Source organism: Kogia breviceps, chromosome 16 (genome assembly GCF_026419965.1).
Source record: "Kogia breviceps isolate mKogBre1 chromosome 16, mKogBre1 haplotype 1, whole genome shotgun sequence".
Classification (NCBI taxonomy): Eukaryota; Metazoa; Chordata; class Mammalia; order Artiodactyla; family Physeteridae; genus Kogia; species Kogia breviceps.
This window is the reverse complement of record NC_081325.1, coordinates 50,083,031-50,108,989: the sequence shown is the minus strand read 5'-3', so window position 1 is coordinate 50,108,989 and position 25,959 is coordinate 50,083,031. Positions and strand designations below refer to the sequence as shown.

At 38.6% G+C, this 25,959-nt stretch overlaps 1 protein-coding gene across 13 annotated transcripts in view; it reads left to right on the top strand.

Annotated features, from left to right (window-relative positions):
- TBC1D4 (TBC1 domain family member 4) overlaps positions 1 to 25,299 on the top strand; it is a 247,786-nt gene extending 222,487 nt beyond the window's left edge. For all 13 annotated transcript variants that reach the window (XM_067016514.1, XM_067016515.1, XM_067016519.1 and 10 more), the window contains 7 exons: positions 1,537 to 1,695; positions 5,207 to 5,365; positions 7,957 to 8,201; positions 14,286 to 14,445; positions 17,040 to 17,209; positions 20,839 to 21,015; positions 22,937 to 25,299. In XM_067016514.1, coding sequence (XP_066872615.1) covers positions 1,537 to 1,695; positions 5,207 to 5,365; positions 7,957 to 8,201; positions 14,286 to 14,445; positions 17,040 to 17,209; positions 20,839 to 21,015; positions 22,937 to 23,170 — 1,304 coding nt within the window. In that variant the 3' untranslated portion in view covers positions 23,171 to 25,299. The remainder of the gene's footprint in view (positions 1 to 1,536; positions 1,696 to 5,206; positions 5,366 to 7,956; positions 8,202 to 14,285; positions 14,446 to 17,039; positions 17,210 to 20,838; positions 21,016 to 22,936) is intronic.
- The last annotated feature ends 660 nt before the right edge of the window (positions 25,300 to 25,959 follow it).

Below are 25,959 nucleotides of genomic sequence, written 5' to 3'. Positions count from 1 at the left end.
ATACAAATGACTCTGTGTATTCTGTGTATTATATACGACTACATAAATTGACAGAATAAGAGAGGAGGTGACATTTAGAATACATGATCAGAAACCTTTGTCAGTTCTATATTTACTTCTGTACTTAAATAACAAAGACAAAAAATAGCTTAACCCGTTAAAAATTTATCTAATGGATAAGAATTTCTTCATGGTTCTTTGCTCTTGCCTAGTTAACCAGGGCAAATATTAGCTGCTTTTACCCAGCACGTTATCCTCAGGGCCTGTGACCGGCACATAGCAGATGATTATTATTATTTTAAATGAATAATGATCTAGAGAAGGTTGGAGAAAAAAAAAAATCTGAGGAAGTATTATTCTTTGTCCATTGTGAAAAAATCATTAATAAAGTTATATTTAGGATTATATTTAAAATGATATTTGTTATTAACTTTTAAAAAATTACTTGATGATCATAGAGAAATATAAAGCAAATATCGAGAAGCAAACCTAGACTGTTAGAAAGCCATCTAGTGGTATCTAGGAGGAATTGTTTGTAGTGCGATTTATCTTTTGATTATATCTGGACTTTTAAGTAGAAATTTTCACTGGCCTGTTGGAATAGCAGTCTATTGTAAGATATTTTAATTCTTTTCAAATGGCTTCAAACACTAAGTAAAGAGTAATACTCATTCTGCTATTGTTTTTGTGCTGTCGAGGACTTTGGATGCATGACAAAGATTTGTGTTGCAGCAGGTAAGGTGGTTGAACCCTGGAGCTTGAATGGATACAGATTACTCTGAGAGGCTCCTGTTCAGTGTGGTCCTAATGAAAGAGAAGAAATACACTCACATGTGTTTTTCTCCCTTCTCTTTTGGAATCGATTCTTCAAGATAAAGACCAAGTACAGATAGTAGTTTGTTTTATAAGCATTTCTTTTAATGAACTCTGGGCTTAGATTTTAGACCATGGAATGAGAGAAAATTCTGTATTATTTTGAAAAATGAAAGTAGCGTTAGCTTCAGAAAAATGAATTTTCCTCTTAAAGGTTATTAAAAATGGACACAGGAATATATAACCTACTGTTGTTAAGGGCAGTATTGGTAACTCTGGAAATAGTTATAAAAATGTATCAGGTTATCATGGTCAAATTATTTCTCAAATCAAGGTTACCATGAGGCATTGTTTTCTCATATGTCATATATAAAATATTAACATTTTAATGGTGTTTAAAATGATGCAATCTGTCACTTCCGTGGTTATCTATTACATTTGTCAAAAAATTGATATTTCAAACATGTTTTGTTTTTTATGCTTAGAAGACTTATCATCTGTAACATACCGAGTAAAACCTCCTTAGGAAGTTATTCCTTGTTTTTTTTTTTTTTTTTCATGAAATGACTCAAAATTTAAGAAACCTTTCATGTATCCTCAGTTTTTTTTTAAGTTTTCTTTTTGAGAAAATGTTATTTGGTATGGTTTTACAAATGCAATGAAACATTACAAATACTGTGTTTTAAAAGCATATAGGTCTTACGTAAGTTCTGTCTTTCTTAGCAAGCAGAGATGAACTCCAGTCCAGAAAAATTAAATTGGATTATGAAGAAGTTGGAGTATGTCAGAAGGAGGTCTTAATAACCTGGGATAAGAAGTTGTTAAACTGCAGAACTAAAATCAGATGTGATATGGAAGATATTCATACTTCTCTTAAAGAAGGTATCCTGGATCATCTCAATCAATCTTTTTTTCTTTTTTGAATAGCTTCAGAGATTTTTTTGATTCGTGCAGCCTAGGCATAATTTTCTCTTCGTGCTTTGCCTATAAAAAAAGGAGAGGACTTTGTTTCTGCCTGTAGTTGGTGACTGTCTTGGTAAGCACACGGTACTAATGGAGATATTCTGTCCCTGAGGAGACAGCAGGCAGCTTTTCTACACAGTTTCCTGCCTCTTCACCAGCTGTTTCAACTCAGTGTTGTTGTTTGCCAAGGAAAGATCACATGCATTAGTACAAATCTTTGATCATATTCATAAAATATCTCAGGCTTTTAAACTTGACTCATTTCTGTCATTTGCTCAGTGTTTATTTATAAATATCTGTGTATATTCATGTACATGTATGTGTTTGTACAGATATATATTATTAGCAATCAGTTTTCCTACCATCCATTCTTTTATTTATTTTAGAAGAATGCTTTTATTTAGCCTTATATTGCATTTCTGCTCTGTCATATAAAATGACTGATATTTAAACATCTTAAATTTAAAATTAAAGCTAATATGTGAATTGCTTAGATGCAATTTCTGTGACTCAGATTAACTGTATTAAAATGAGAATCTCTATGACCTGCATAAATAAAGATCCCAAAGTACCCAAAATAACCCGATCATGAATCTTGTTTTAAAAGCTATGGTAATGTGAAACCGTTGCCCAGTGAAGTTTAAATTAAAATTAATTTTGTAAGATGCTACACTTACAAACCTGATACATGTTCTTTTTTCCTTGAAGATATGGAAATCCCAGAGATTTTCGCTGACTGCATTACTTGGGAGACAAAATAGTGGCTAATAGAATGTGTGTAAGATGTAGAACATACTGTTCTTTGGTATGACTCAGAGATGTTTTAGGGGTGCTCATCTTCCCATTTCTTATAGAACAGAGTTTAAACTTCTTAGCACTGTGCCCAAGGCCCTCCATGATCTCTCCTTCCTTCATCTTTCATCTCCCCCCTTTTTTTTTTTGCGGTACGCGGGCCTCTCACTGCTGTGGCCTCTCCCGTTGCGGAGCACAGGCTCCGGACGCGCAGGCCCAGCGGCCATGGCTCACGGGCCCAGCCGCTCCGCGGCACGTGGGATCTTCCCAGACCGGGGCACGAACCCACGTCCCCTGCATCGGCAGGCGGACTCTCAACCACTGCGCCACCAGGGAAGCCCTCATCTCCCTTTTTAACCTCCCCTACCTTGTAGCCTGTGCTTCAAGGATGCTAACTACTTAGAGTCCTTGTCTGGCACAGGCTATTTCTTGTGTAGATGCTCCAGCTCTCCCTACCCTCCCTCTTTCATCCTCTCTACCTTCTCCCCATTTCCCATCTCCTTTTCTTTCCATCTCATCTTCTTCTCCCTCCTCCTTTGTCCCCCCTCTTTCTCTGCCCCTCTCAGGGCCTCCGTACATCCTTCTTCCTGAAGTGATCGCTGCCTAGACTGTCATCCTGGAGAATCGTATTATCTCTCAGCTCTCAGTTCAAATACCATTTCCTCAGAGTGCCCCCCTCCCCCAGTAAATCAGTTTTGTTTTATTCTTTCTCATGATTCTTTCCCTTTAATTGTGCTTATCATAATTTATAACTTTGTATCTATGTGTATATCTGTTTCATGTTTTCTCACTCCACCCCCCAAACTCCTAGCGCCTAAGAGAGCATCTTGCATAAGTTATTTATTGAATGAATGAATGAGACTAATTTTCCTGAGAATGGATTTATTCGTCTCTCAGTGATGAGGTGTCCTCAGTGCCATGCTCCACGCTCTGCTATATGTTAGATGCTCAATAAATATTTCATTAAAGTGAATTACTTTTCTGTAGAATTGTTGCTGGATGGGTAACAAGACAGCCCTCTCCTGTTATCAATGATTCATTTAATGGGCTAATGAAAGTTACCCTCTAAAAATGACTTTTTGCATGAGATCATTCATTCATTCATTCAACAAATGTATAAGTAGCGAGGTATATTCTTGGATTTCATCATACGGAGATGAAAGTATGCTAACTATTCTCAGGGAGCTCACCATCTAAGTGAGGAAACTAGACAAACATACAGTATAGTGCTAACTGTAATCCAATACGGTAATGGTACAGTCTGAGTCACATAGCATATGAAAAGGGACTTCTTACTCCTAGAGATGTTAGGGAGTTTCCACAGAAGAATGGTATTCAGGCTCATCCTTAAAAGACAGATAGAGATACACTAGGCAATCAACTGGACGAGCTTGGAATTTCATAAAGGCAACAGTAGGAACAAGAAACCGGAAGTGTGAAAATCGCCATAAGCTTCTTATGGTCCTATACTGAGTATAGCTAGATACTTAGGATATACACTTAGTGTGGCAGGGAATGGGAGGTGATGGAACTAAAAAAAGGTAGTTTGGAGGTATACCCTGTAGAGGGCCTTATAATTCATGTTCGTGAGCCTGAGTTATACCTTTTGGACAATAATACTTTCAGCTTCCGCAAACTGTGACATTGCATCCCAAGGAAATTAGTGCCATTAAACCTTTCTCTACCCAGCTGGAACTCAGGAACGTATTCCATATCTAGTCTTTTTGGACTGAAAACAGTGAAATAAAGTTGCCTGCACTGTACAGAATTGAATTCTGTCCCTTCCAGTGCTGTACTTCATGTCCCTCGACATAAAAAAAAAAAAAAAAAAATACTTTTAGCATACTTCGAATTGCTTGTTTTGGTTTTCAAGCAGACTGGAGTTAGTGTTTCATTATACATGAATATAGCAATTATGCTAGCTATTTTCTTCTCAAAGGCTTAATGATGTTCTGGAGCACTGCCTTCATATTTTACTTACCATTTTTATTATTTCATTTTCTTGTGGACCATATACGAATGCTATTTAATTCTCTTTTACAAAGTTACTTTTTAATGACAGCTATTTAGAAATCAGAGTATGAATATTAGCATTTATTACCAGCTTCAAACCAAATAAAAGGTGAAAATAGGCAGTAATACATTTCAGTATTTCAGAATTTGGCCTCTGAAACTAGAGTTCTAAACTGCACTAGCTGTGAGAACTTGGGCAAGTTACTTAGCTTCTTTCTGCCTCAGCTTCGCCATCTGTAAAGTGTAGATAATAGTAATTACCTGCCTCATTAGGTTGTTTTCTGAGCACCTGTGAATAAATTAGGTACAGTTTCTGTAATTACAATGCTCAGAAACTAACTGTCCTCAATAAATGTTGTATTAGGTTCTCAATCAGTGGTGGCAGCTGTTCTTGTTAATATTGCCATTATTATCCTTGTTATTTGAGGGTTTTCTTTTGCAAGACACCAGCTACAGGATTAAACGTCAAAATATGCTTCTGTCACTACATCGTACTGTGTGATTATAGGGTGGAACGCAGGACAGCAGAGCTGCCTATTTTCAAGCATTACATAGTTAATCAACTGTGATTTAGCACCTTCATTCCAGTGTTCAAGACCTTGCTTTCTTATCTCTTTGAGTGTAGGTGTTCCCAAAAGTCGACGAGGAGAAATCTGGCAGTTCCTAGCTTTGCAGTATCGTCTAAGACACAGATTGCCTAATAAACAACAACCTCCTGACACATCCTATAAAGAGCTTTTAAAGCAGCTCACAGCTCAGCAGCATGCTATTCTCGTGGATTTAGGTATGTTTGCCATATTGATTATAATTTACAAAAGTAAATAATAGGTCCTTTTGTTGAGTTTTGGGGGGTTTTCTATTTGTTTTTGGTTTTGATAAAGACAATCTATTGGTCTGCAGAGTTGCTGACTTTGTCCTTTCCTGAGGGCAAGTTGGCCTTATGTCTGGTTGAAGATACCCTAAGTGCCTGAATATAAAGTGAAGTTTTCATCCTCAGACTTGCCGTCTGAAAAAGCTTGTATTTGAATCATTGTAAAGGTCATGTTATTGGGTGCTCTCAGTTCCTGTTTTTCGAACAACTGACTTTTGTTTGGGATAGCTAATTATTAGCTTGGTCAACACTGGTCTTGAAATAGGTTAGAATAGGTTTAAAGGGGCACCAGAAGATTTAACAAAAGGTCTACAAAGTATTCCTGGACACATTGCTGAAAACAAGCTTTTGAGTTAGCCTTTAAGAATCAATACAATATGTGGTTATGTTGTGGAAATCATGAATACATCCTTATGGGATGAAAGAAAACTTAGCTGTCCTAATGTTATGTGCATTTCCAGTGGCAGAATCATAAAGTCATCCTTTTAAAAGCTGAATTTCAAATAACTTATGGGAAGTAAAAATGGTGTGATTTTAAAAAGTATATTGTCTCTAATTTTTCTCTAAATTAATATATTTTATTATCTTAAAATATCTAACTTATTGGATTAAATATTGTACATTGACATTTGGATTATTTCATCTGTATTCCTAAAGGTTGATATATTTAAGGTGACCAGATATGTTATTTGAGCCCATTTGGGAAAACAAGGGATTACTTTTTATTCGGGCTCATCTTATTTTAGGGTATATAAAAATCACAGGCCAAAACGGACCTCTGCTCCTTTTGGATGACAAACAGCTTTTGTTAGGAAAAGGCCAACTCAGTTAATATTTTTTGAGCCCAAAAGAATTGAAATGGAGGATTTTACAGAGAAACTGAAAACTTCCGTTTTTGTCCCGATTCTATCACTGAACAGTAGTTTTTAGGCAAATTACTTTGCTTCTGAGTTTCAATCCTGTCTCTTAAATGAGGACAGTGAGCTAGGCAATCCCTTTGGACCTCTGCAGATCTGTGGTTCTGTGACCGGAAATTGATAATGAGACTAGAAATTGGGATGTCGTATTTAGAGCTAGTCAAGATATCCTTAAAGAGAAGGAGATGATGAGATCACATTACAGGGAAAAGGCTGGTCAGAAAAAAATGGAGCTAGAATTAATATCACGGATGGACGGTATATTTATAGTTTTCTGTAGCAAGCATTTTAAATGAGAAAGTAAAATGATAATTTTAAAAATTGCTTATTTGGCTTTGCTTGTAACCATCTGTGTTTCCTCAGTGTGTGCTTGTTATATTCTCATATCTTCCCCTTATTTGCTCTGCAGAACGAATCTTATCAGTTCCTAGGTGAAGAATCACTTTTAAGCATATCTGGTGGAAAACACTTAAAAATCTGGCCTTCTTACAAGTTCTAACTGACATGAGTAATCATTTCACAAGGAAGTTAATGTCCCCTTCATTTTCATCGCACAAGGAAAGTCCCAAAGCACTGTATACAGCTTTGGTGGTGAAGATGGGTTTGTTTCAGCGTTTAGTACCAACTTTTTAGAAAATCCGGGACTAACCTGCTTGCTGAAGTGTCTCTATGGTAGTTTTGTACACAGAGGTGAATTTTAGAGGGGAATTTATTTAAAATCAGCTTGACCCTTCACTATCCTTGACCTTTTTGGGTGTACTGAAAAAAGAAAAGAGGTTTACATGGCTCATGGAAGTAGTTTAAGAAACAGAAAGCCAAAAATATTTGCAAAAAGAAGTATTTCCTGAATGATAGGCTGAATGTAAAACAAAACAATCCTAGGAAGTCCCTCTAGTGTTAATACAAGAAAAGCAGGAAGGAGTCTGCTGTGGACCACTAAGATTTCTTTCTAAATCATATGATACCTCCTGTAGAATTCTGATTTCAGTTAGCAGGTAGTGTTTTTTTTTTTTTTTTTTGTGATACGCGGGCCTCTCACCGCTGTGGCCTCTCCCGCCACGGAGCACAGGCCCCGGACGCGCAGGCTCAGCGGCCATGGCTCACGGACCCAGCCGCTCGGCGGCATGCGGGATCTTCCCGGACCGGGGCACGAACCCGCGTCCCCTGCATCGGCAGGCGGACTCTCAACCACTAAGCCACCAGGGAAGCCCTAGCAGGTAGTTTTTAATGTGAACTTAGAATTAGCCTTGATTTATAGTCAGAATAAGTTTTCTATTCTATTCTCCTGGGATCTCTCCTGAATATGTCTTTGATTTGTTTGTGGAATTTTTTTTCCTAAAAAGAAGCGCTGGTTAACATCAAATGTTTGCTCCCCTATCATATACATGGAGATGGGGTGATGGTCTGGCAGGTAGGACTTGGGACTGGCTAGAGGGAGAGAGACTCTTAGTTAGAGGGGTGCTCGGAGCAGCATTCAGTGGTCTGGAAAAGAGCGTTTATTTATTCCTGGAAATCACTGAATTGCAATTTCACTCTGGTCTCCAAAGCATCAGGACATCTCAAAAATATTTTTCTTTTCTTCTGCAGGGAGGACATTTCCTACTCATCCTTACTTTTCAGCACAGCTTGGGGCAGGGCAGCTGTCTCTCTTTAACCTCTTGAAAGCCTACTCATTGCTGGACAAAGAAGTGGGTTACTGTCAGGGGATCAGCTTTGTGGCTGGAGTCCTGCTTCTACACATGAGTGAAGAGCAAGCCTTTGAAATGCTGAAATTCCTCATGTATGACCTGGGCTTTCGCAAGCAGTACCGACCTGACATGATGTCACTACAGGTGCGTGGCAGATCTTCACGAGGAATGTGTAACGCTCTCAACAGAAATCTTAGCGGGAGCCCTCTTCTAAATTACGGTTAAGATTTAAAGAAGTTTGGGCCCATTGTCCTGGAACTTGGATAAATGTAGAGGCATGTTTTAGTTCATGGTTTTAGTGTGGGCTTTGCGATGTTGCTAAACCTCTAAGTGTATGACATCCATATGCAGAGTAACTTTTCCTTAGTGTCTGAAGTAGATAAATAAGCCATTCTAGTGTGTACTTAAGTCTCTGTTTCCTAAGTCTATGAGTTACCTGGAGAAAGTATCAGGTCAATTTATTCACTTTTCCTTACCTGGTCAGTTGAAAAAAATCATAGATATTTTGTTTGAAATCTGAAAATATAATGTTTTATTCTTTTACTTTGAGTGTATAAATGGCAGGTATCTATATTATGCTTCTTCCTGAACTTTCCATGTCTCCCCTGCTTCATCTTAATGTCAGACAAGCCCTCATAGAGGAAAAAGTGTTCAGAGTCAGCAGTACTTTTTCAGTCTGCTTTTCTTGTTTTTTTTTTTTTTTTTTTTTTTTTTTTTTTTTTTTTTTTGCGGTATGCGGGCCTCTCACTGTTGTGGCCTCTCCCGTTGCGGAGCACAGGCTCCGGGTGCACAGGCTCAGCGGCCATGGCCCACGGGCTTAGCTGCTCCGCGGCACGTGGGATCCTCCCGGACCAGGGCACGAACCCGTGTCCCCTGCATCGGCAGGCGGACTCCCAACCACTGCGCCACCAGGGAAGCCCTGCTTTTCTTAATCATGCTCTGAAGAAGCACCATTAAGATTTTTCAGTTAAGTAGGGTATTCACTGCCATGGCTGTATTCAACCTATTTCAAACTCCCTGTTTACACATTTCTCCTCTCTAGTTTAAACTTCACTTTCCTTAGCGTATTGTTTTCTAACAAAAAGTTTAAATTTTCTCTGCAGATATGCTATCTTAAACAACCACTACCTTGCAATATAAAGCTTTTGGTCATAAAAATATAAAGGAAGGCTTTAAAGGGAAGAATGTCAGGGTTCTCTTCCTTTGAAATGAGATAGGCATGATGCCCAGTTAGTCATAATGTTATGCTTTAGATAAGAACTAAAATATTTTTTAAATGCTTTAAAAATATACTTTTTCCTGATTCCCAATGATCAGTTTTTACATTTAGTACTTGTCTTACCGATCCATGCACAAAAAAGGACTGTTTTCACTTTATGAATATTATAGTAAGTGGTATTTTCTTGAAAGGTTGAGTGGAGAGGGAATGCTCCATTTTTCATTACTTCTTCAATATGAAAGTTTTGGCAGGGAAATAGGGCTTTGCTCTCAATGTGGGGTTTCAGCTGTGAGTTCATATGAAGGGTGTACACCAGGATACAGAAATCAAATACAATGATTCCTAGTTAATAACTATGCATAGGTCTGTAAACATTCCACAAGTGAAATAGCAATGACTGTGGAAGGTTTTATATTTTTACTTTATTTCTGAACAGTTTACTGTATCATATCGGGTAGGAAGCATTGGTGCCCTTGTAAGGAGTTCAGTAGGTCTGATTTTCAAAAAAAAAACAGTTTGGGATCTATCATTAAAATTTCAAAGCATGACAAGTATTTGTGAGTAGCATGTGGCCTTGGTTCATAAATAAAAGGGTAGATACAGCTTTCAGTTTAAAAAAGGCAATCATTTTTCAATTTAAAAATTCCTCATCCATTTGACATCATAAAAATTCATATAAACTGGATTTATACATTGATTTAATATGACCCACAATTACCAAGAAATGTTTTCTGTCTGTAATTATGAAAATGAAGATGTTTAAGAATCTTTGGGGGCAGTGTTCTTATAGACCGTATGACTGGGGACCTTATTCTGGGAAAGTAGAACTTTTTGATCTATAAAGTGAGATGCAACACTCTTCTACTTTCTAGAATAGAAAGTGTTTCTTATCCAATCAATATGGTCTTCAGAAGTGGAAGTGGCAGCAGGCTTGGGATCACTTGATAGGATTTCTGATTACCTGCATGGTTTGGGGTTGGGCACTGCAGGCACTGAGCTTGTCTGTAAAAGGAGGGGGTCGAGGTGTCTTTTAACTATGGCCCATCACGTTTTATGTCTGCCGTTTTCTGTGTTAAGTGTAAAGCATTATATCTTTTTATCTGAAGTCTTTGGTCTCTACTTTTTTCCATCTTCTCTCTGCTACACTCTGCATCTCCCTTCCTCCAGTCTGTCTCTTCCACTGGAAGATTTTCATGTTATGTGTAAGGTAGATTTTTTTTTTTTTTTTTTTTCGGTACGCGGGCCTCTCACTGTTGTGGCCTCTCCCTTTGAGGAGCACAAGCTCTGGACGCGCAGGCTCAGCGGCCATGGCTCAGGGGCCCAGCCGCTCCGCGGCATGTGGGATCTTCCCAGACCGGGGCACGAACCTGTGTCCCCTGCATCGGCAGGCGGATTCTCAACCACTGCGCCACCAGGGAAGCCCAAGGTAGATTTGAAGAATGATTTATTCTTAGCAAAGGGCATCTTATTATGAAAGCTTCCTTTGAAGGAAGACTGAATTGTGTTTTATATGTCAAAAGACATTTAATGTAAATACACCTTGATGGAAGAAATGTTCTCAACCTCTAGTTTAGAATGTAGGAAAAAAGTAAGGTTCTATTAAAAAAAGTATTGCTTCTGTGTTAAGATCATAGCTGAACAGCTTTTGAGGATAGGCTTTCCTTTTATTCTGCTAATGAAACTTCTTTTATTTTTGAGCTACCAAAAATACCAATTTTTTTATTGATAGAGCCCAGTATACCTAGTTTTTAAATTGTAAATGGCCTAAGGGAAATATATTTTTTTTTCAACATGAGTTAATGAGATTATAATCTCTCTCTCTCTTTTTTTAATTTATTTTTATTTTTTTGGCTGCGTTGGGTCTTCGTTGCTGCGCACGGGCCCTCTCTAGTTGTGGTGAGCGGGGGCCCTTCCTCGCTGTGGTGCGTGGGTTTCTCACTGCGGAGAAGCTGTGGAGCAGGGCTCTAGGTGTGCGGGCCTCAGTAGTTGTGGCTCATGGGGTCCAGAGTGCAGGCTCAGTAGTTGTGGCGCACGGGCCTAGTTGCTCCTGGCATGTGGGATCCTCTCGGACCAGGGCTCGAACCCATGTCTCCTGCATTGGCAGGCAGACTCTTAACCCCTGTGCCACCAGGGAAGCCCTCTAATCTCATTGTTTTAAACCTCTTTGTTTGACTGCTGCTATGCTTCTTATTTTAGAGTTATGACTTCCTGTGGCTCTTTAATTCTTTCCTTTTACAGCTTGTGTGGAACCATAGCTTGCACAGATACGTACTATAGAGATCAAACGTTTGCTATATTTATGTCTAGTACTTTGATTTTTAGTTTTGTGCTCTGAAAAACAGCTGTTTATTGAATTCACAATATAATTGGCTATTTTTAAGGCGTTTTTATAGAGCTAACTACTTAAGGATGATATCTTCTAGAGAAAGAAGTTCTGCTAGATTTAATAAAATGTTGGATGTATTTCACACCAAAAAGTTAAGCTGATATAACTGATCAAGGACGCACTGCTCAATCGGTTACTGTGTAGATAAAAATTTAAATTAAAGCACAAATCACAGATTTGTTTATTATTTACTACTGCTTTACTTTTAGCTACCCCAGACATGAGAGTTTAAAAGTTACTATAAGCTGCCTATAATTTTCTTTTTGAAATATGAGTAATCAACTCAGTAGCCAAATAAAATAATTTCTTCTTTCAGTACTAGAAACATTCAGACTGCACTTTTTGCTTTAATCTCCTTTGTCAAGAAAAATATGCTGCTGGAATACCTTGGATATTAGAAATCACAGCTTGAGCTTTTGGCTCCATAACCTTCGAAGCATAACAGTATCCTAGCAGTGCAGATTGCCTGGCAAGTTCCATCATAAATCCGATGCTGGGCCCAGCAAAGAGAGACAAGTTCTTGCTTCTGAACTGGATGTGGTAGATTCCTTAGAATGGAAGCTTTTCTGGAATTGGTCTGAAATTAGGATGTGCCTTCCATGAGAGTCCTGAGCCAGGGCAGTTCTGATTTAAATTCCAAAAGGAATACCTTCCTACATGAGGAAAAATTACCATTTCCGTGTACATATGGCGATACCAAAACACTCATGATAGAGAAATGTGCTCCATAGTTGTAGATGGACTAACATTGACTTGCTTTATGAACTCGGTTAAATGAACTTGGATTTGTGAATGTAATAATAAAGTAAAACAATACTGTATAAGTACTGCAGTCTAACGCATTCCGCCACTATAGTGAAAAAGAAATGATACAGATGAACTTATTTACAAAACAGAAACAGACTCACAGACTTAGAGAATGAACTTATGGTTACCAGAGGAGAAAGGTGGGGGGAAGGGATAGTTAGGGAGTCTGGGATTGACATCTACACACTGCTGCAAAGGAAACCATCAACAGGACACAAAGACAACCCTCAGAATGGGAGAAAATATTTGCAAATGAAGCAATGACAAAGGATTAATCTCCAAAATATACAAGCAGATTATGCAGCTCAATATCAAAAAAAACAAACAACCCAATCCAAAAATGGGCAGCAGATCTAAACAGACATTTCTCCAAAGAAGACATACAGATTGCCAACAAAAACACATGAAAGGATTCTCAACATCACTAATCATTAGAGAAATGCAAATCAAAACTACAATGAGGTATCACCTCACATCAGTCAAAATGGCCATCATCAAAAAATCTACAAACAATAAATGCTGGAGAGGGTGTGGAGAAAAGGGAACCCTCTTGCACTGTTGGTGGGAATGTAAATTGATACAGCCACTATGGAGAACACTATGGAGTTTCCTTAAAAAACTAAAAACAGAACTACCGTATGACCCAGCAATCCCACTACTGGACATACACCCTGAGAAAACTATAATTCAAAAAGAGTCATGTACCACAATGTTCATTGCAGCACTATTTACAATAGCCAGGACATAGAAGCAACCTAAGTGTCCATCGACGGATGAATGGGTAAAGAAGATGTGGCACATATATACAATGGAATATTACTCAGCCATAAAAAGAAACGAAATTGAAGAAGAAAAAAAAAAAAAGAAACGAAATTGAGTTATTTGTAGTGAGGTGGATGGACCTAGAGTCTGTCATACAGAGTGAAGTAAGTCAGAAAGAGAAAAATAAATACCGTATGCTAACACATATATATGGAATCTAAAAAATAAAAAAAAAGAAAATGATTCTGAAGAACCTAGGGGCAGGACAGGAATAAAGATGCAGACGTAGAGAATGGACTTGAGAATACAGGGAGGGGGAAGTGTAAGCTGGGACGAAGTGAGAGAGTGGCATGGACTTATATATACTAACCAATGTAAAATAGCTAGCTAGTGGGAAGCAGCCGCGTAGCACAGGGAGATCAGCTCGGTGCTTGGTGACCACCTAGAGGGGTGGGATAGGGAAGATGGGAGGGGGATGCAAGAGGGAGGAGATATGGGGATATATGTATATATATAGCTGATTCACTCTGTTATACAGCAGAAACTAACACACCATTGTAAAGCAGTTTTACTCCAATAAAGATGTTAAAGATAAAATAAAATAAAATAGATACCCAACAAGGACCTACTGAATAGCACAGGGATCTCTGCTCAATATTATGTAACCACCTAAATGGGAAAAGAATTTGAAAAAGAATAGATACATGTATATGTATAACTGAATCACTTTGCTGTACACCGGAAACTAATGCAACATTGTTAATCAACTATACTCCAATATAAAATAAAAAGTTAAAAAAATACTACTTTTATTTCTCAAATATATGTGAATTAGTTATTAAATATTAGAATAATAAAATTAAAGTTAGTGTATGTACACTCAGATAAATGCATAGTATTTTATTTTTCTTCTCCAAATTAACTTTAGATTCAAATTTATCAAATATATGAATTAACTATTAAATATTAGTGTAATAAAATTAAAGTTAGTGTATTTTATATACACTCAGATAAATGCATAATATTTTATTTTTTTTCTCCAAATTAACTTTAGATTCAGATGTACCAGCTGTCCAGGCTTCTTCATGACTATCACAGAGATCTCTACAATCACCTTGAAGAAAATGAAATCAGCCCCAGTCTTTATGCTGCCCCCTGGTTCCTCACATTGTTTGCCTCTCAATTTCCATTAGGATTTGTAGCCAGAGTTTTTGGTAAGAGATGCTGATGATCCAGTGAAACAGTGTTATTTATTCCAAGGGATATACTTCTCGCCACAAGGTGCTCCAATTGTTTTATCAAGCATTACACAGAATCGCAAATTGCTAGTGGAATTTACTAAATATGTCTGGCTCTATTCTGAGAGTAATTTGAAACCATATTGGTCTTAAATAAAATAGAAATTCAAAGCGAAAGAAGAATTGAGCTTCTCTATTTGAGTAAGCTGTAATGGAGTTCTTATTTTCTTTTTTGTTTGTTTTTTGTTTTTTTTTGCGTGTGGTACACGGGCCTCTCAGTGCTGTGGCCTCTCCCGTTGCGGAGCAGAGGCTCCGGACGCGCAGGCTCAGCGGCCATGGCTCACGGGCCCAGCCGCTCCGCGGCACATGGGATCTTCCCGGACCGGGGCACGAACCCGCGTCCCCTGCATCGGCAGGCGGACTCTCAACCACCGCACCATCAGGGAAGCCCCTTATTTTCTTTTATACCTAAAAAATCACAGTATAATGAATTAAGGATTTACTCTGTATAATTTTTTAGATTTTTAAACACATCTTTACTACCTCTTTTTTTTTTTTCCTTCCCCACTATCCTCTTCAACCTGGATTCAAAACACAGAGAAACATGTTCTCTAACTGGGTTAACAGAAGTGCCTTTTTCAATGTTGTTTCTAATGGCATTTCTTAATGTCACTTTTTGTTAGCAAGGTAACTGAAATTCCCATTTTGTTGCTTAAGGGACCCTCCTCATGCCAATGCAGGGGTGGTGCCCATGTCTAAGACTGGGTACGCAGGCAGTCGGGCCCGGGGCAAGTTGTTGAGTTGCTGCTGCCTTGCTCCACAGTGTAATAAAAAGAAAGTGTGACACCGTTTATGCTCCCTTATGGGACCTTTAAATCTATTCACATGTCTTCAGTTGGGTTTGTCTAAACTCGTTATTTAAAAAGCAAACTTTTTTAAAAAAACAACTCTTTGCCAGAGGTTTGTTCTAAGGCTGAGAGCTCGATGACCTCAGAAGGGGCTCCTAGTTTTTATGTTCTGCTCATCTATCTGGTATCTATGGTGAAAATAGTCAATATTTATAACTGTGCTAAATTGGAGCTTTTTTTGTCAGATTGTAAATATTGGCCCAATTGTAGGTCACTACCAGGATTAGAAAAAAAAAATGGACTAGAATAGAATACAGAGAAAATATGTCGTAGGGAAAAATGTTTGGAGAAACTTCACATTTGAAGATATAGATGTAATATGTATACGTACACCAGATTACAATGTACAGTGTCTTTCTTATTGGGGGCTGTGGTTTTAAAGATTAAACACTGCATTAGCACTAATACAATTTATAGGCAACGTGCAGCAAAAGAGTAAAACCAAGATGCACAGAATCAAATGTTTACCAGATTTCTTTTCTTGAGTATACACGATTGCTTTTCTCCAGGGAAGTTTTCTTTGGAGCTTGGGTTCCTATTTATGGGTCTTCTATAAATCTTTTCATTTATATAATTGCTTCTCAGAAAATAGGTTATCAAATCAAAATATTTAGGGTATCTCTAAATATTTAGGGTTTCTCTCTTTGATTTACCCTTGGAAGCTTGATAACAGAATTCAGGAAACAAATCTCCCTAGTCATCTGTTTTTTGCTAAGAGAATATGAATGATGCTGTCAGCTCTACAATAGGTGCTCCATTCTTTTCTTAGAATTTAGTGAAGAATAGATACTGTCAGCAAAGGGAAAGACGCGTGAGCAAGAAGAATGACCATGTTTGAAGTAATTGTTCCACGGTTCCCTCATTTTTAACGACCCCCTGTTTATTATTGATTGTGGAATGGCATGGATTGAGAGGATCGCTCATACGAAAGTATTTAGTACTTTTCAAAACTATTGCATGTTTGTATTTGTTAGGAAGCAAAGTTCAGGGTTAGGGTAGCTTTTCTTTTTCTCTTCTGATTTAGGTTATATACTGGTTTTGATGTTTCTTTTAAAGTTTTTTTTTTTTTTTTTTTTTTTTAATTCCTGCTCTAGTACAGTCTTTAGAATTAGTCTCGGGTTTACATCAGTTTCTAGCTCTTTTATTAGTTGTTTGGCTTGCACACATATTAACTGGTTCATTTAGTTTTTTATTCTGGTCATGAGAGTTTAAATAGTCCTAGTTGGTTATGTTGATTTGTTTCTGTATTCCCTTTGTGAAGAAAAATCTAAATGTCAATGGAATCAATGTTTTTGAGGTATACCTAGTCTCCATTAAATTTGACAGTAAAAATTATAAATGCATGGACAAACAGATATATAATTTATCTTTTTCTTTTTACCCTGCCCTTATCTGAGGTTTCTAAATAAGTAGGAATATTTAAACAACTGTTTATTTGTTCCAGTCATATTATTATTTATTTCAAATCTAGGTGATTTTGACCAGTTTTATTTTGCAAAATATTCTGTGGTTCTGTTGCAGTAATTAAAACAACACCCCCCCCCCCACACACACACACACAAGAAAAAAAGCACACCAAAAAAACCCATTAACACACAGAGGTCACTTTTTACAATAGTAGATGCATAATTTTGATCATGAAAATTATATCTTTTTTTTCAGATATTATTTTTCTTCAGGGAACTGAAGTTATATTTAAGGTAGCCCTCAGCCTGCTGAGCAACCAAGAGGCACTCATAATGGAATGTGAAAACTTTGAAAATATTGTTGAATTCCTTAAAAGCACGCTCCCTGATATGAATTCCTCTGAAATGGAAAAACTGATCACCCAGGTATGAGTTAAATGGTAATAATAAGATGTAAGATTAGACAGCAGTTTCTCTACTAATTATTTATTAAATGTTTTAGTATAAAGATGTAGTTTTGCTTGACAGGGTTTTTTTCTTTTTGATTTGATCAAATACATTTTAGCTAGAAACGAGACTATTGTGTAATTTCTCCTTTGTGACGTTGTTTGCGAGGCTGTGTCCGGGCAAGGTGGTTCAGTGCCACATCATGAGTTTTTCAGGAATCTTCCAACTTAGACCAATGGTGAGACTGAAGACAGAACTGACAGAGTTAGGAGTACCTAATAAATAAGTAAGCTGAGACTCACTTACCTCTGTAATAGTGTTAATTCTGTTTTAAAATATATAAGGAGTATATGTGACAAGAACACAGCCTTTAGAATTAGGTAGTCTTGGGTTTACATCAGTTTCTAGCTCTTTTATTAGTTGTTTGGCTTGCACACATCACCCTAATCTTCTGAAGCCTAGTATTCTCACCTCCAAAATGAGACAATTCTGATCCAAGAGGTTTTGTGCAGTTTAAATGAGACTTGCTGTATCAGTCAGGGTCCCTAGTAGGAAACAGAGTCTACCTCCAATGATTCAAAGGAAGGTACCATTTACAGGGGTGTAGGCAGGGTTAAGGGAACTGGGCACAGATGTCTAGGTACCCAGGAACTAGTAACAGAGGGAAACTCTTCATACCCATGCTGCTGCATCAGGAGAAGGAGGACAGAATAATGTTACCAGGCCTAGCAAGTGCCAGAACTCTGGAGGTTGCTGTGTTCTTGTGGAGCCAGACAGGGAAGGAGCAGGGAAGAAGCACCCAACCTCTTTCCCCTGCCGCTTTTGATCTCCTGATGACTTTTCCCATTGGCCATACCTAACCAGAAGCCTGCAACAAGGAAAACAGGTCACAGGGGTCTGCCTCCCAGGGTACAGAGAATGGATGAGGGCAGAGAATGGATCTGGGAAGCACATGGAGGGTAATCAGCACACCATATATCTAGTCCCTGGCTCTTCATAGGGACCAGGTAAGTGGTAGTTATATATTGTTGTTCAGATGACATGAATACACTTAAGACCAGATTTGTAGATACAGCAGTCATGCCTTATGAGTATTGATAACATTTAAATTTACCACTTTCCTAGAGGCCCTTAGGGTAGCAGATAAAAGACAGAGTTTAGAGCAAGAGAAAGGGAGTTTGAGATCTTGTGCTGGTGTCCAGCTATCTACTAGCTGTGTGAGTTTGGGCAAGTTACAACCTCTCTCAGTTTCAACTTCCTCTGCTGCAAAATGGGAATAACATCGTTTTTTTTTTTTTTTTTTTTTTTTTTCGGTATGCGGGCCTCTCACTGTGTGGCCTCTCCCGTTGCGGAGCACAGGCTCCGGACGCGCAGGCCTAGCGGCCATGGCTCACGGGCTTAGTTGCTCCACGGCATGTGGGATCTTCCCGGACCAGGGCACGAACCCGTGACCCCTGCATCGGCAGGCGGATTCTCAACCACTGCGCCACCAGGGAAGCCCTAACATCGTTTTTAGGAGCAAATGTAACCAATTCAGTTGAAGAATTTTGTACACTGTAATTCACCCTATAGGAAAAACTCATATTATTACACATAAAATTTTCTTTCTACTACGTGGAATTGAAATCACAAGCAGATTATTCTGTAAATATCAATGAACAGTTTTTATTTGTTAAAATGCTCTGGAAACTGAAAAATATAACTTTTACTTACACATTCACTTGTTTACTAATTCTTCAGAAATATCTTTTTGGACTGGCAAGCAGCGATTGTGCTTTTATTTTATTTTTTTAATTTTTTTTTTTTTTTTGCGGTATGCGGGCCTCTCACTGTTGTGGCCTCTCCCGTTGTGGAGCCCAGGCTCCGGACACGCAGGCTCAGCGGCCATGGCTCACGGGCTTAGTTGCTCCGCGGCATGTGGGATCTTCCCGGACCAGGGCACGAACCCGTGTCTCCTGCATCGGCAGGCGGATTCTCAACCACTGCGCCACCAGGGAAGCCCAGCGATTGTGCTTTTAGAGAGAGACGGTACCTGATCTGAAATCAGATCACCTCTCTTCTAAAATTAATGAGGGAATTGCCTAGCTTTAGAGATTATTACTACGATTAATGGATAGAATTTATAAGCTGGTAGATTTGGACTTGATATTAGAGATAATTTTCTAACAAATAGAGTTGAATATGCAATGAACTGTTAATATTAAAGGAGACTTTGATGAATAAATAAAGTTTATTTATGGTCACTATAAAAAAACACAAATAATGCAGAACAGCACCAAAAAGAAAGTAAAAGTAACTACAGATCTCAACACCTTGAGATTTAAAGCCCTTTAAATATCCTTTTATAATCTCACTTTAATTATATACACAAATAAATATGTATACAGTTTTACTTAAGTGAAATCTTATTATACATGCTATTGTATAACCTGATTTTTTAATAAAATATTTGTAGAGTATTGGATATTTTTCCATGCCAATAAATGTAGATCCATACCCTCATTTTTAATGGTTGTGTAGTAGTCTGTTGTGTTCATACCCACTGCGTAGGGAAAAGATGATGCTTGTTTGAGGGGAATAACCAGGTTGTCTCAAAATATCATTTAAATTCTAAGATTTGAGTATCTCTAACAGTAGTAGGGTAAGTAAGCGAGATTTTTCTCACCGTAGGTTTCTGTTCTCCCTACAGTGTTAGTGTAGATGCAGATGCTTAAATGGGGGCTGCTGCCTCACTTTCCCTCACCAGTTTAGACTAGGGAGGAGTTGCCTGTCCTCTGACTTCTAAGCAAACTGTTCCCAATGGGTGGCAGAGGTAGCCCCAATTAAATAGCTCTGTACAGTGCCCAGGGTTTTGGAAGATTCTGAATTTAGAAGATTCTCTCTATGGTAGGATATGTTAGTGACTTCCAAGAGGCTCACATGGATTAGCAAGTAGATGAAAATATTTAGCATAAGACCTTTCTGCCCCATTGACAAACAATTAGAAGGGCTTTTGGTCTCATTATTATAGAAATACCCTATGCAATTGTGCTTATAACCAGCAAAGATGATCTCTAACTCAGGTAAGAGTTACTCAGTAACTAACGTTGTTTATCTGGTGGGCTACATTTTGGGAGACCGTTCCTAGATTATGTATATTTTGGTTGCACAATATCTTTTTTTTTTTTTTTGCGGTATGCGGGCCTCTCACTGTTGTGGCCTCTCCCGTTGCGGAGCACAGGCTCCGGACGCGCAGGCCTAGCGGCCATGGCTCACGGGCTTAGTTGCTCCGCGGCATGTGGGATCTTCCCAGACCAGGGCATGAACCCGTGTCTCCTGCATTGGCAGGCGGATTCTCAACCACTGCGCCACCAGGGAAGCCCTGCACAATATCTTTGAGCATTAACTTTTTCTAGGGTCTTGGCCTCATCATGAGAATGTTTCAATTGTATAGAAATCATCTGTTTGTCCTTAACTTGACAGTCACACCTGTTATTCTTCCTTTTGATATGTCATACTTTTCCTCATTAATAAGTATAGGGAAATCTACCTGAAGAACCCTAGATACACAGACTGTATCTTGGTGCACACGCTGAAGGTCAGACTAACCCACGGTGTTTTCACGGCAGGTTTTTGAGATGGATATTTCTAAACAGTTACACGCCTATGAGGTGGAGTACCACGTACTGCAGGATGAGCTCCAGGAATCTTCCTATGCCTGTGAGGAGAGCGAACCCATGGAGAAGTTGGAGAGGGCCAACAGCCAGCTGAAAAGACAAAACATGGACCTCCTAGAAAAATTACAGGTAAAGAGATAACAAGTTGATCAAACACACATTTGGATGCCTCCTTGCCTGCACAGAACCATACCAGAAAGGAAAGAGCTGTGGTGTGGATTGAACCATTGCTGACTGTGGGCCTGTGTATCGGACTGTGTCCACGTGCTCTGGGGGCTGCAAATGCACATATAATTTGAATACCAATTGAGAGGAATTCTGCTCTCACAAAATAGTTAAACGGCAGCTGAAAGCAGAATCTCGTTCAATACTTATTGGGTGTTGTACATGTTCGGTTTCAGTTCAAGGGAGGAGGAATTGACTATAGGAAGCTGGGAAAGCTCTAGAGGACTTGGCCTTGAGCTGGACTCTGGAGGGTTGTTGGGAGAAAGGAGTGAGGAGTAGCGGGTGTTTAAATAAGGAGGATGTGGCAGAGCAGTAGAGGACGCTTAACATCAGTTTAAGATTTACGTTGGAGAGAGGTGGGATAAACAGGATGGAGACAGAATTGTAGATAACTTTCAGGGTCAAGCAGAAGAACACGGCTTTAATCATGTTGAGAAGGAAATCTCTCGAAATTTTTGAAGCATATTTTAGAAAGATCAATCTGGAAATCTTGATGAGGACAGATTAGAATGGGGAGAGAAGGTGGGGAGAGAAGGTAGGGTGACCAACTAGCAATTATTTGTAGAAGTCTGACTGGGGATGATGAGAACTGTCTTGAGTAAAACTCACAGAAATGGAAAGAAAAGGAGACATGTTTGAGAGAATTGAATTTAAAAATTGGTAACACATAATCCCTGCCATCAAGGAGTTCACAGTTACTCTGGAATATAAAATATTATCTATTTGTCAATGCACCCTTACCCATGTGATAAGCAATTTAGTATAAATTAATGTTACGCACCTGCAACCTGTATGAAGTGTGCTGTGTATCCAAGCCCTGAGGGGTGGGGCTTCAGTGTGACCAGAGGAGGGGGAGGTGAGAAGGTGAAGCTGGGGGCTGGGGGTTGGGGGAGGTGGAGCCTAAGTGCTGAGTTAGAGCTTAAGTGCCCCACGGCTCACTGGTTTCTGCTTACCCGCCACTTCCCCAGCACTGCGCGTGTCCCCACACTAGAGGACACTAAAACTCCGCTTTGATGTGCAGTGAATCCTCTGACAGAGATAGCTAGGAGAGAAACAGCTGAGAAATGAGGGTCTCTAGAGTAATTGCTCCCAGAGAAGGAACACTGGCTTCCTTCGCTTCATCTACGATAGCTCTGGCCCATAGAAAATTTTATGCCTTTTCCTGTTCAAAAAAAGAGCCAATACTGTCTATTTTCAGAAAGAAAAACAGTTGGGGTATTGACCCTTATTGCTAGGATGTTTCAGTGGTGATTAACTGAGCATTTCCTTATTAGGGAAAGTGGGTTTGCACCTGCTTTCTATTATAATGATTTTTATTAATGGTTACAGATTTTTTCATTCACAGTTCAATGTTCTCATCACCTCTGGGTTCCCAAGTTACATGGGCACACCCAAAAGCCGTAAAAACCGATAGGGTCCCAAGTATGTGTTGAGACAGCCCTGCATTTCCACTCAGAGGGCAAGAAGCCTCTTTAGCACTTCAGGGAAGTCAGGAATCTCCTGTTTCTCACTGTCAGATTCCAGTCACTCCAGGAGAAGACCTGTGTGTGGAGTGAGGATCCTCACCACTGTGGGATGTTGATTTAATTTTGCATTTTTGGTGTATTCAGTGAAATGAGATGTATTTTCTTAGTACCCTAGTTATATTTTTGAGAAACCTAAAGAAATCTCCATTTCATGGGAGGTTTCAGAGTATTTGCTTCGTATACTGTTTTATTAAGGAATATGACATGATTAGTATATGTAAGGTCTGGCTGCTGCTACGACGAAGAAACAAAACCTTCCAATTTTTGATTTGGAGGATTTTGTGTTTTGCCCCAAACAGATAGCTCATGCTAAAATCCAGACCTTGGAATCCAACCTGGAAAATCTTTTAACCAGAGAGACCAAAATGAAGTCTTTGATCCGGACCCTGGAACAAGAGAAAATGGCTTATCAAAAGGCAGTGGAGCAAATTCGGAAGCTGCTGCCAGCAGATGCTCTGGCCAATTGCGAACCGCTGCTGAGAGACTTCAACTGCAACCCTAACAGCAAAGCCAAGACAGGAAACAAGCCGTAACTGAAGACGTGCCACCCCAGCAGGAAGTGCTCTGAGGACTCTACCAACAGAAGGAGTCTGCATGCTGCTGGCCCAGAGCCGACAGAACCACTGAACTGGTTCCGAGCCCAAGTCAGAGCCGGTAACCCTCGCTCTCCTTAGAGCATGCCAGTTCTAAGCCATTGTACATATGTAGACTGTTTTTTGCTGTCCTTGTTGACTATGTACATATATATATAATGGACATAAAGAGTTCATGCTTTCACATAAAGGAGTAGATATATATTTAGAGCAGTTTTTTTAAAAAAAATCAAAACTTCATGAAATCCAAACCAAAGGGAAGTTAAAATGAAATTCCCCTTGGACACCTGTGAAATCATTTGTTTTTGTAGTGAAACAAAGCTAGAACATCTTTGTATATTGAAATATACTTGAAAAAAATGAATGTATTTTTTTCTCCAAAGAACAGCATGTTTCACTCGGTGGTGGAGAGAGGGAAACATTTGTGTAGCTTTATGTGCATCTGTCTTAAAATCTACTGACATTTTTAATATATATAATATATAATATATTATATATTATATATATATGAGGAAAATGACTGATTGCCAGTCAAGCTCCTTATGGGTTTTTCAGGAAAGTAGGGGCCGTCCCCTGCTGCCTGCTTTGTGCCAACAAGAATGTTGCATCTACATGCATTTTGAGTCTGGTCAGGCATTACTTTAGGTGTGTGTAAGGAGAAAGCAAGACTGTGGCTGAGTTTGCCCACCCAGCTCAAAGTGAAAGAGAACACTACTAATTTTCTAGTAAATTAGACCAGCATGGTTACTTAAACTAAAAATATCAGTCCTCAAAAATTTAATCTAGGACCTAAATTGTCTAGATCTACTTTCTACCTTTTTATTTAAATTATTCCTCCAGTTGTGAATGAACTCCCCTTTACTTGGTGCCACAGTTGGTGATAAGGATTTCCCACTAAAATGTAGGCACTCTTACCTTAGTTCTCTCTACCTTAAATGGAGGATAAGAAAATGAAATTATGATTGGTTTTCTAAAGGTGATGTACTGTGTTGAGATACCGTGTTTTGTTTGTTCGTTTGTTTTGCCAATTGACAGGTCTGATACGTTTGTAATCATCTTCCCCTTCCATGTGACAATTTATGAGAACTGTGGAATATTTTAAGTAAACTGTTGAAATCCATGGGAAGGGAAGGAGAAAGCCCTTCTAAAACCTACAACTCTGCGTTTGGACTCCTGACTTTCTCAGTCTACAGAGAGATTATTCACGGACATTCGTGCATGCTTGGTGAATGGAAGGAAAGTAACTTAAAAACTTAATTTTTAAGTTACCCATGGAATTTCTCCGTTTCAGAGATGATTCTATGATAGTGCCTCGGAAAGTTGATAACAGCGTTTTTGCCTTTCCAAACAATATTTTTTTGTTACTGCTTTTTGCAGTACTTGTATTATCACAGATGGATTACCTGGGATAATTTTCTTCAAAGGGAGTTTGTTATACACAAGCTACAATGTATTATAGAGTAGAGGAATAAAGCTCTAAAGGTTTCAGAAAACCTTGAGCAGATGATAAGCATCTCAAACCCCATTACTCAGTGTAATATAGTGACTCTCGTTACAAATCAGCATGCCCTCTAATCCAGGCAGTTTCTCAAAAGAAAATGGAGTCTTACTAATAAAGTTAACGTAACTTCTAGGTTCTAGAAAATGCTGACCCAATCAGTTGGGGCCACCAACTCTTTTGTTGCTTGGATTTCCCTCAAATTTCTCTATTTGTAGGAGAGGTATTTTCCTATGAGGAATATGACAAATATTATCTGGCTACTGTCTGGTGATGAAAATTACCTCATGTGTAATACACAGGTGGTAGCCAGGGAATCTGCAAGTTGGGAGAAGAAACTTTTCAGTTGTTTCGTTTAAAGTAAATTTTATTCTGGATATTCAAAGTCAACGTTAGAGTTCTATTATGGTGTTCAGAGCTTAAGTTGTCTTGGATACAATAGTTCTTTTGAAAATGAATTTTTCTTTTGTGGTCTTTTAAATGTTGCAACGATTATGCTTCATGCATTGTTACATCTTCATCCTATTAATGTAATGTCTAGTTCATTTCCAATAAATACATTGCTGCAGTTTCCTTGGCTCATTGGTTTTACTTTTGTTTGTAGTAAAAGAGAAGAAGGTCTTGGCTAGAGTCCTTTATAAAATCTGCACGGGTTGGATTGTTGCTACTTAAAATTTGCACACTGATAATTCTTTGAATCAGAGACAACAAAGATAATTTTTAGAAACATTTATGAAAGTACATGGTCAGTCATTCAGTACTAATTTTCAACTTCTTTCCCAATGGAGCCTTTTGCTGATAAATATAAAAAAAGACAACCACACTGACAGTATTGCATTCTACCCCTTTTGTTTTTTATGCCCCCTCATAGAGAGCAAGAAAGAGAAAGAGGATAAGAAAATACAAAATTTTTAAATTGGGTTAGCTCCCCAATACAAGGATTAAGGGCACTTGTTGATGGATATGATATGAATGTGTTTACGTAAAAAATATGTTTCAGAATATTTTCAAGCATGTTTGGATTTCAGCAAAAGGATACTGTATCTTCTTGCTAACTTTAGGACTAACTCTTTTAAGTATTTTGTACTATATGTAGTAGTTTGAGGAGTCAGTATAGGCTTAGGTAGAATGGTCTCTTAATATCCATGTTAATTTACCCATTTTATCACCATTTCAGCATTTCCCACCCCACCTGGGCTGGATTACAAATAGGAAATCTGCCACCTGAATT